The sequence below is a fragment of the Orbicella faveolata genome, unplaced genomic scaffold (genome assembly GCF_042242905.1).
Source record: "Orbicella faveolata isolate gen_17 unplaced genomic scaffold, um_ofav_v1 contig_12, whole genome shotgun sequence".
Lineage (NCBI taxonomy): Eukaryota > Metazoa > Cnidaria > Anthozoa > Scleractinia > Merulinidae > Orbicella > Orbicella faveolata.
The window spans coordinates 27,968,665-27,979,846 of NW_028301539.1; the positions used below are offsets into that span (position 1 = coordinate 27,968,665).

Here is an 11,182-nt window from a genome sequence, read left to right on the forward strand (position 1 = left end):
GACGTTTTCAGTTCTTCAAACATTACGCTCCTGAAGTATTAAGTTTATTGACGCACGAAAAAATATTCAGTAAAATACTGTTATTATTTTACTTTAGCCACTCCCCGAGTCGCGCACTCTCTCGTGATCGTAGGTGGAGTCGCCGAATTTGGGTAATAGTTGCGAAACTGCAGTTGTTTTTTCATTTTGTTCGGCTTCTTTGTGCTTTGTACAGAGAAATGCAAATGGATTGCGAAAAAAAATCATTTTTTTCTGTTTATTCGTTTTTTGCTATTGATTTATTTTTGTTTTGTTTTGTTTTCGAATTTTTTTCCCTTTCAGAGAGTTTTGCAGATAATTTGAATATCGATTTATTATCGATCGGCATCTGAATTGGATCGGAAGGTAAGTCACGTGCCACAATGTTATGCGCAGTACGTGTTGAATCTGACGTTGACCGAAGCTGTGTGGAAGTTGGTCTGGAAATAAACTTCCTTCGTAAGCTTAACCCGTTTCATTACCTTATACAATACAAAAGAGACGTTAGAGAAGGGAACACAAAAGGCCTTGTACATGGTGGACGCGAAATATTTTATGGCAGCGGAGAGAAACGGTTACAACGGGCAGATATTCGAGGCCCTGAAGAATAGGTTTCCCGAAATTCCGGAGCAAGTCATTTCTCAAACCCTGCAGGCTGAGGTAAGTCGATTTCTAATCTCACATTGGTAACCTGTCTCAAGAATTTGTTGGTTATTTATATTACGGATTGAGCAAGTTCAGTTTTCCGTTCAGGGACTGTTGTTTTGCATCAACATGTTTTGATTCTTTTGGTAATTTCCGTGGGTAGTGCACTGGAGGTGTTGTCCTGTAAACATAGCGTGTTCTCGAGTAAGCCATCACTATGATTCTCTGGCGTGTGTTGAATTCTGCTTCGTCGCGATCAAGGCTTCTTTCAACTCGATTGTACTCTTTTTAACTCCATATTTTCCATGGAGACGATACTGATTGAACTGAATCGTGGCTGTAAACAAATGTGAAATCGCCACGATTGTTTGCATCAAAGAACTTCGTCGGTTCGATCGATGGCAAGGATTTCAATAGCCCTTAAGGGAATATTTTTGCGGAGCGATAATCTAAGCTGTATTTCTGTTCATAACTCTTACAAGTCGGAAAATATTAGCGTTATAGATGAAGACGATACGCTAAAATCAACGATCTCTGCATTAACTCCACGACACATGATGTATATATAGCCAGCTTGCAGATTAAGTTCTTCATATTTTGAGGACAAAATCGAAAGTAAAATTTAAGACTTTGCTAGAAGATAACGACAGCTTTGCTCAGTTGAAATCTGCCCCTTCGCTGCAGTTGGCTCACAGATGAATAAAAGAGATCAGGGGAAACATTTTAATTTTAGAACGTTAATTATTGTGATCAGTCACGACTATAAATTTCTCAGTGAATCATCGCTTGCGTATAGACCGGATGACTGAACACTTGGATCATGTGCACGTTGATATTAGCTGACCTAGTGTATGGCGTGATAATTTGTAGTTATTAAACAAGTCTTTTCTTTAAAAACGGAAGGTTAGATGGCATTTTTTGGGACTTCATTCTTAATGAAGATGTTTCTACATACATCGAAGACTTTTTAGAATATATTTCTTGTCTTTTTGAAACCCTGTGACAAATCATGTAATCTTGGGCTATTGCAAATTTATAATATTAAGGTTGATTGAAAAGGTACTAATGTTATTCAAGCAAGTGATAGTACTGTCACTGTGCCAGGAACTTCCTACATTGCAAAGTTTTCTAACTGTAATGGCAGTTTTAAATGTAAACCATTAGCATTTTATCATTATTTTGATTAGGTACCACAAATGGTGCATTTCTGCTGTCCATTAACCTTCCCTTTTTTTTTCATTGAACAGTTGACTAATTTATGGTTGTATGGCTAAATATAGAGTTGATAGTTTAGAAACTTAATAAGCCCCTACTGCTCAAGTTTCATGTGCTTTATACAATGTAAGATAATGGACTTTTTGTTTTACAAAGGGACTAAAAAGTACTTAAAATTCATGGCACAAGTAAATTTTCGTTAAGTTTTCGTTGATACTGAAAAGGAGAGAGGTGTGTGAAACAAAAAAATGTGGATGCCTTTGAAGAAAGTGACTCTGAAGGAGCCACGCTTGAAATGTAGTTGCAGTCACTGTAAGAGAAAAGAAAAGAAAAATGGAGATGTTAATTAGAAAAGGTCCATTACTGAATTATTATCAATTTTGCCTTCTTTGATCAAGTCTAGTCAGACTGGTTTACCTGTGATCACTATTATCAGTGCTATTGTTTCGATCGCTTCAGAAACATTTGATTGACCCTTACCAACTTTCCATTCAGTTATTGTAATTGGTGCATTTACAACACTAAAAATGCCAGAGAGAACCTGGATCATTAGCAAACGCTCAGTGCATTTCTGGTGTCAGCAAGTCAGCAGTCTTTGGAGAGGGGTTTCTGTATGAATTAACGATGATTGTGTAGTATGATCATCAAGACTTGTATGACAATCAATTAGGATTATTACATGTACAATCGCTGAAGTAGGGCTGTAGCCAGGTGAAAATTCTTCCCAAAGCAAAAATAATATTATACGAACTTTTGCTTTAACGATCCTAGTGATGATAATAATTGTAGCAACCACCAGCATCAGCCTTTAAACAGTGTTAACAGTTCCTTATAAATAATTTTGACTCTTCATATTTTTTCAGCATGGAAATACAGAACGTTGCTTGAGGATTCTCACAGCGGAGAGCGATAGATTTTTATATGGTGGTGGTGTTGACATGTTAGACAGTCCGATGCCAGTTCAACCATCTTCCCAAAACACACCTGTAGATGAACCTATATCAATCACAATTCCCACCACAAACACATCTCCATATCTACCACACAGAACTGCACCGCCACCATTACAGCCGTTGATACGACCAATGACAGTTGCACAGCCCAGTCCTGGAATGGAATATGTTTCTTCTGGCCCGGTAGAAAGGCCTCCACCTTCTGCAGGTGTATGTTATGATCAAAGTAAGTATCATATTTCTGACAGTGCTTATTTCTAATTTCCATAGTTCCCAGAGGTGTCTTTTAGCATGATCTGGGAACAGTATGGCTGTGAAAACATGATATGCAAATGGTGACGTTACAAAACCATTAACTGAGTCAAAGCGAGCCAAGGGGAACAATTTATTATCATTCGGGTCTTTCTTTTCCCCAGAACATGATGTAGCAGGATTACTGCTAAAACCTCTCACTGTACACAAGGAGGGCAAAGTCTGACAAAACTAAATTGCATCATCTATGCTTTATAAATGTGCTTTGCTTGGCTTAAGGAGACAATCAATTCTTAAAGGGGCTATTTTGTTTTGACATATTATAAGTCATTTTTTTATGCACAAAATTACTGTCAGTATAAAGGGAACCTCAAGATATTGTTTTGTGCTGTACAGTATAAAAATACCAATAAGGTTAACATAACTGACAGTATACAAGGATAGGTGAGACTAAGGAGGGTTAAGACCGATTGTGTTTACTACTATACAGTGTATCAGTTTGTAGGACTTTATTTGGCATCACACATGTGGCTTTACATATATATCATATATATGTTGGCCCATTTCTTCTAAAGGTTATTTATGTCGTATTTGTTTTGGCCATTAAGTTTACTATGCTCTTCCCTTCACAGCATTACTTTGTCACCAACGGCAGAGGTTAGACACGCTCAAAAAGGTATGATCTGTGTTGCACTTGGTCTAGGTTGTTGTGTTGTGTGATTGTGCATGTTGTTTAAATAAATCTGGCACATTATCAGGGCAAAAGACTTTAACCTGTCTGCACATCTGAGTTGAGTTGTTTTTAGCTCAGAGGAGTAAAATTTACCTTGTGAAACATCTTCCTTTTCTCAGACTTTTAAGATCTGGAATTAGCAGCGTGCATAGAGTAAATTTATATTGAGAAGTAACCTGTAGTTGCTAATGGTTTGTTTCGCTGTCATACTCCATACCTACTTTGGTAGAAACAAGTTTGAAAAAAATATGGCTGCAGCAGTAATTCATTTGGAGGTGACTGACTATGTGATCTTTGTTGCCTTTCAAGGAAATGTACAATGAGCAACACAAATTGATTAGATTAAGAAATGAATTACTAGAAAAAGAGAAGGAACTGGTGGACTTTTTTCGTGTTGCTGCAAACCCCACTGTAAGTAAAAGTAACACGGTGATTTTTATCTACATATTGAACATGTAACAATTTTTCCCTTCTAAGTGTGTGGTTGCTACAGTTGGTGAGTGCCCATTTAAGGTTAAAATTATTTTGTTTGTGCTGAAACTCCCAGGTCATAATCCAGTATTCTCTGAGAATTTTTGTAATTTGTTCAACACTCTTAAGTTAGTGCAGAATGTATTTCATTTTGGAGAATATTGCAAATCAGGAAGTACCAATGAAATTGATTTACCAGTGCAGTTCAATAGCTTTCATTTAAATGTTGAGACGAGGTTTTCACAAACAAACCTAAGGTTTATCTGTAGTACAATATACAGTGCCACCATAGAACTAATAAATGTAAAGCGTTTCACTCTAGGATTAGAGGTTCATGTACATGACATTTTGTACATTTACATTTAATGTTTATACAAGTATTTGCATTTTTTTACGCTTTTATTAGTTATTTCATTCATGTATTTATTGACAGGGGTTTCATTAAGATTTTCAGCAGGAGGACAGCTGGTTTTCACAGGCGGGCAAAACTTTTTGAACTGAGCTTCTTTCTAAGAAAAGTGTTCCTCTAGATGGTCAAACCAGGCAGTCAAAATCATCCTCATAGCGGTTCAATTTGCATGGTGCTCAGCCCTTAATGAAATCCCTGATTGAATATACATGTACATATTGATAAGTTAATAAAGATGGTGAATTTTAAGCTTGGTAATGAAATGTGAAGGTGAGATTAATTCATCTTCTCATGTACATATTGTTATTTTGATCATTTTTCTGTAGTTAGAAATTTAGATTATTTTTTACAATGCATGGAAGAGGATCATATTCTGTATGATTCCAATGTTTTTCTGTGTATCAAAGTCAACACCTTTTGCCATTAAATAATGAAATTGCTAGACATTGCTGCAGTTTGTTACATCTTGTGATTGCTGACAACTTCTCTCGACAAGAGAGAAGTAAAAATTAAAAAATTAGTAAAAAATTAATTTCATTGTTTGATGATATTTTGTAAAAATTTAGTCGACAGATGTTAAACATCTCAGAGATGAAAATCGTGTGCTAAGAGAAGAAATTGAGCAGATGACGCATGAAATTGATCAACTTAGCTATGGAAGAGATGGTAATAATTGTTACGATTGTTTTTAATTACTATTTTGTTTAGGGTTACCCTTGAAGTAAGAGTGAGTTGGTCACTGGTGTTAATTGACCAAACAAAATACTCAACTCTGCCATTTTTTCATACAGATTGGGACAGAAAGTAGTAATGAAGAGCTTGTCTTGTTTGAGATCCACTTCTTCAAGTGGGTCATTTGTTTGGTTTTTTCCTCTTTATCACAAACTGAAATCTCCCTTAAGGAGGAGTATAGATTCTTCTGTGTTTAAGTTCATGTACGTGTTGCTTGAACAGACTTTGAATTTCTGCACGCAAATTGTTCATTGAAGGCAGGGTTGTACGCACAATCTTGTAGTGGCATCAGTGATGGTAAAAGACCATTTTACAGTTTAATGTAGCATTCCAAACAAATATTGTAGCTTGCTCTTGTCATACTAAAGTTAAAACGTGAATGTACATAATCTTCTTTTATTGTGTAAACACTAGACAGTGTTCACTTGAAAACACACCACTCTTAAATTTCACACAAACCTACAACCATTGATGACATAATTTCCTGCTTTTACAGTTGTTTGTGTAACAGTCAGTTTTTCTTTATGATAAAAAGAAAATTATATGATGGCTTGAAGATATGTGTTAAAAACAATTTATTATTTAAACACCAGTGAAATACCAGGATTTTTCCTTTTACTAAAAAATCATATCTTCGTTGCGCACAGTGAAGATATTATTTTTATCTTTCACACTGTGAAGATATCATTCCTTTTTGATAACATTTTTCTTTTGTCCCTTTAACTACATTTAAATTTGTTGATGTATGATCAAAACATCTTTGGATCTTCTTCGGTCATCTTTGGCAATCTTGGGCAATCTTCGGTAATCTTCGGAAAAATTAATGTTCTGAAAATGTTCAGAAGCGTTCATCTGGCCTTCAGAACAATTTTGGAAAATCTTCGGAAATCTTTGGAAAGTTGTCTGAAATCTTCGGAAAATCGTCAAAAACGTCGTCATTAGTATGTTTGTATAATAAACAGAACACATGCGCGCTTATGGATACGAATTTTATCTTCCCGTGTCCAACTCGATATCTCATGAGTGAGTGCAGCGAACTCGTGAGATATCGAGTTGAACACTCGAAGATAAAATTCATATCCATGTGCGGGCATGTAATATCCTCTATTTATTTTCTCATCCACTGTGGTCATTCCTAATGTATTGTTTGTATCACTCAAGAATAAAATACATATCTTTGTGCCACTGTTTAACATCCTCTGTATGTTGTTCTTTAAGTTGTAATAGGTCATCCAAGTAATAACCCAGCAATACTTCAACCTCACCACCCTTCCCCAGGTAGGCCAACCCTGCAAGCTTAGCAGCAAAATTTTTTTGAACATGCTTTGTTGCTTATTCCCTTTCTAGGGTACTATCATCAATAAGACTTTGAAAAGCCATATGACAAAAGACTTTTACAACAACTTTTACGATAACTGCAAAAGTTCTTGTGTGCTCATTGGCTAATTTTCATTGTCAGTAAGTGGAAAGGCACTATGAGGAGCACTAGTTTGTCAGTGCTAACTGTAAAGTGTTTTTACTCTTGTTAGATAAAGTTATTCTTCTTCATTCTTCTTCTTCAATGTTGAGCTTTTTGTGTTTCCATTGCAGTAAGAAGAGTTGAAAGCTATCCATCAAGTCGGCCCCACAGCAATACAAATGGTGAATTTAAGATTAGCTAATACTGTACTACAGATATGCAAAATTCAGGTCGCAGCTAATAATTTTCAGACTTTGAAATGGGAGCACCTCAGGTGGTCATTGAGTGAAATTAGTTTGCCATTATTTTGACAGGTTCATATTATTTTTTGACATACTTTTATGTCTGTACAATGTACACAGCCTTAGTGACAGTTTACACCATTCCAAACTGGATGAGTTGGGTCATATGAATCTCTGGCACAAACCATTTTGTCAGTGTTATTCCTGAGAATTGTCAGTGTTGACCAAGAGGTCACAAGTTTGAAAAATGTTTTGTTTTGTGCCATAGCCAAGGTTTCTTTTTTGCTGCATATAGTAATTAATCCCAGTGTACACTGTACATGTAATTCTAATACAAGTTAAGAGAGCATTCCAAGGAGAATCTATGTTAAGATCACCTTGGATTGCCTCTCAAAGTGATGCTTTATTCATAGGTCCTGCTTCTTCCTTGCAACGATTCTGTTCCATGTTTGGAGCCATGCCTGCACCTTCCCCACATGGTACTAACACTTTTCATTAATTACTGTTGTCGCCAAAGGCCGCGATCGATCTGTTTTGTGTCTGGCTCGAGAATAATTATAATAGTTGATTAAAAAGACCTCTTTTAACAGTAAACTTTACAACTTTACACTTTTTTGTCAGTGAAATGAAGCCATGGTTACTAGAAGAAATATAAGAGAAGTATTTTTTTGGAAAACAACAAAGTGACTTCTTAAAAAGTTGATTTTGAGTTGGCTGTTTGTACCTTAGAATTGTGCACTGTTTTGCAAAGCATTATTTTGTAACAATACTGCATAATATTGTGCACTGCTACTCAAGAGATGCAGAAGTGTGTACAGTCATATTTGTTGCTTTAAACCCTGCCATGCTAAACTTCAAAATACCACTTTTTTTCTACTTATCATTGCACATCTCTTTTGATGTCACCTTGTAGTTTGAGAATTGTGTGGCAAATTAACATTATTAACTTTCCAACTTGTTGATATTCTTGTTACCTGGTTGCTGGGCAATGTCTTGATATTGTCGGGAGAAAATAAATACGGATTTATCACTTTCTGGCTTTGAAATAAAGCACTGTTATGTATTTATAGTGTAGTTGTACAGGGAGGATTCTGGTGGTGTGCGCATTTTTCTTAAGCTTCTGAAAATCTTACAATGTTCAGTTATATCTGAGTTATTAGATTATAATACTATACATGATTTCTTACATACATACATACATACATACTTTCTTGACTTTCCCCTAAGAAGCTTTTCAAAGACAATAACTGAAATTTAAATAAGTACAACGATAAAAATAAGATGGCAACAATAAAAATCTACTTTAGAACCCAAAGAAATTATTTACACTAAGAATCTATAAAATCCTTTACCAGTTTACTTTTAAGTCGTAAACTGTAAGTAAGTCATCAAGTGATAACTTAGTACTTTTGCGACCATAAGGGTAATATCTATTAATTACATTACATGGTTGTTTGGAATGCTACATGCACAAAGTCATTTCTATTCACTACGGAATTGGTTTTTTCATGGTTAGAAATGTGAAAAGTAATTATAAAGGAAGTAGGTTTTCAAAATTGAAAGCTACCTTTCAGTTCGTGTTGATTTTGGGTGTGAAAAGACTTTGCAGCTCACAAAATGAAATGTCTTTTATTTGTTTTTATTGAAGCAGGGGAAGAGAGTCCTTCCAGTTTAAGTCCCCCACCCGATGGCGGAAGCAATGAATGGGTGTTTCTTCCTCCAAATTATCACAATTCAGGTAATAAGCAGATTAAAATGAACAGGGCACATTACTTGCAGGAAATTTCGGACCATTTTAATTTCGGACAAAAAAGTGTACTGTAGCCCAAGACATGAATTTAATTGTACTCGCAAACAAGCAGGGGAGGGGGTGGGGGATAGAAATCATGAGGTTGGTTTCATCAACTGTGATAAACTGAAGGTAGAGCTCTCTCACAAGTATCAAAAGGAGTAATTTTCAGCTTACAGATTAGTTCTCTCAGTGACGATCACATTATCAAGTTAACGTCAAATTATCAAATTAATTAATAATTGAACTGGCACTTATTGGAATAACAGGTATTAGTATAAATCTACTAGCGTTCTATCACGAATGCCGTTCTCTGATTGGCTATGCCACTCACCATCTATTCTGTGATAGATAGTGGGTGGCATAGCATTATACCCATGTTTACAAACTGGCGGCCCCTTCTTGGCGTTTTCGAAGTGTCTGTGAAAAGGATTTAGATTAAGTTTTGAACGACTAGTAGATTTATACTAAAACATTCGATTTTTCGCTCACGATTTCTATGCGTGATAGTTGACTTGGGCTGCGCCCTCGTCAACTATCACGCGATAGAAATCTCGAGCTCATAATCTAATTGTTTAATGGAAGTAGGGGCGTCTCCTTTGAGGAAAAAGATATTTAATTGTACATGTAGCATTCTGATGGATGTTTTATAATTCTTTTTTCAGAAGAAACAACCTGGACTTGTTCAGTTTGTACATTTGCAAATCACGAGGCTTTGGAAGTTTGCGAAATGTGTGACATGCCAAGGAACCGGGCCTTGGAGGCTCGAGCGTGACTCAAGCGTGACTCGAGGGCGATTTTGAGCGTGACTCGAGCGTGACTGTTCGAACAGGAAACTTTGGCAGGATCAGAGTTTGACGCAGCTCTATCATAAGTTATTAATTACGAGGACACAATACAAGCACAGTCTTGGAAAAATCCAAAAGGCATAAACGTACTAGTTGTTATTGTTACAAACGATAGCGTTTTTCCTACTTGTATGGCAGTTTTACTGTAAACGTGGCAGCAAAACTAAGAAAATATCGAAATTAAGTGATTTATTTTTCTCTTGGGAAAGCATAGTCCCAGGAAAGCTCAATGACATGTTGGTTTATCACCTTAAAGGATGACAGAGTATTGTTAAAAGTAAAACCATTGATGTTTGAGGTGACTGTGAATGTTGTAGCGGTGTCATTTATTGACTGTACTGACATTGAGGGAGGTGTGTTGGGCTGAAGGTTTTTGCGTTTGACGCTAGATCGAGATGTCTTGGTTCAATCGTTGGACCTGTGTCATGTATTCGCCCAGTGTCCCTCCCCTCCCTGGCTGGTCCGAATGGAAACTTTAAGTTCTGTTTCACGAGACCTTTGACGCACCGCTTACTCAAAACTCACCCTTTCCGTGGAGGCCAGCAACCAAAGGATACGCTGCAAGATTTATCTACTTACTCCTAATCTTTTTTTTTGGTATGCCTTAGCCTGCAAAGCAAGCGTTCTCGTACGAGGATTTTTTTTTTTCCGCCCCTGCTTTAGGCTCGATTACCAGCCGCTGTCCAGACACGAGAGAGCGGCTGAAATCGAGCCCACCCCTGCTTGATCGATTGTTTTGCTCGCGCTCCGATTTGTGCGGCCAGAATGCGGAAAAGGCTTTTCATAGGGAAACGCTTGCTACGTAGGCTTGGTACGCTTCGGCGGCATATCTGGCGAGTTTTGTCAAACCACGGCGAGGCCAAACGATCCTGGTATGCTGCGATACCAAGTCACTGACCTGATATGGCCACGATATCATGGTCACTTGGCCGAAATACCTAACGGTACCTTTTTGGTACGGATCAGTGACATATCAGGCGAGTTTGGTCTCATCATGGGCATTTTGTCTCGACTACGTCTCGTTAAATACAAGCCAGGGCTCGACCATACTCATATTCCGCCGAAGCGCACCAGAAAGGTTCGTACCAACAAAGGAACTCTTAGGAATTTATAACCTGCGATCATACCCTCCCTCCCTTTTATTCCAGAAATTTGGAAACTCTGCCTCTATTTTGGCCCAAAAAAGGTTTCAGGACTGCTGGCATACGTCGCGCAGTTCACAAGCGTCTGCCAGTTTGGTTTTATTTTAGCTGTAGCTGGGTCTTACGTGCTGATAGGGAATAGTTCAAGTGATGCTTGACGGGAAGTAGCTTGACTGATTTCATTTTGCATTTGAAACAATATTTAAGAAATAGAAAACGTGTACCGTGTTTCTATCGATTTATAGTATAAATCTACTGGTGTTCTTTGATTGGC

General features: G+C 37.1%; 1 protein-coding gene across 5 annotated transcripts; it reads left to right on the top strand.

Annotated features, from left to right (window-relative positions):
- Positions 1–389: 389 nt before the first annotated feature.
- Positions 390–10,075, top strand: LOC110059838 (TGF-beta-activated kinase 1 and MAP3K7-binding protein 2-like). Of its 5 annotated transcripts, XM_089283134.1 has the most exons (10): positions 390–678; positions 2,742–3,057; positions 3,716–3,759; positions 4,126–4,227; positions 5,263–5,362; positions 6,647–6,706; positions 7,019–7,069; positions 7,543–7,608; positions 8,778–8,867; positions 9,584–10,075. In XM_089283134.1, exons 1-10 carry the CDS (start codon positions 553–555, stop codon positions 9,691–9,693), a joined length of 1,065 nt encoding a protein of 354 aa, XP_089139260.1. In that variant the 5' UTR covers positions 390–552; the 3' UTR covers positions 9,694–10,075. The 5 variants fall into 5 exon arrangements, with proteins under 5 accessions (XP_089139260.1, XP_089139262.1, XP_089139261.1 ...); XM_089283136.1 differs by lacking the exon at positions 7,543–7,608; XM_089283135.1 differs by lacking the exon at positions 6,647–6,706.
- Positions 10,076–11,182: the final 1,107 nt, after the last annotated feature.

Coding starts and splice junctions, on each gene's coding strand:
- LOC110059838 (XM_089283134.1), top strand. CDS start 553: ATGGTGGACGCGAAATATTTTATGGCAGCGGAGAGAAACGGTTACAAC. Junction 679..2,741: donor CTCAAACCCTGCAGGCTGAG/GTAAGTCGATTT, acceptor ATATTTTTTCAG/CATGGAAATACAGAACGTTG. Junction 4,228..5,262: donor GTGTTGCTGCAAACCCCACT/GTAAGTAAAAGT, acceptor GTAAAAATTTAG/TCGACAGATGTTAAACATCT.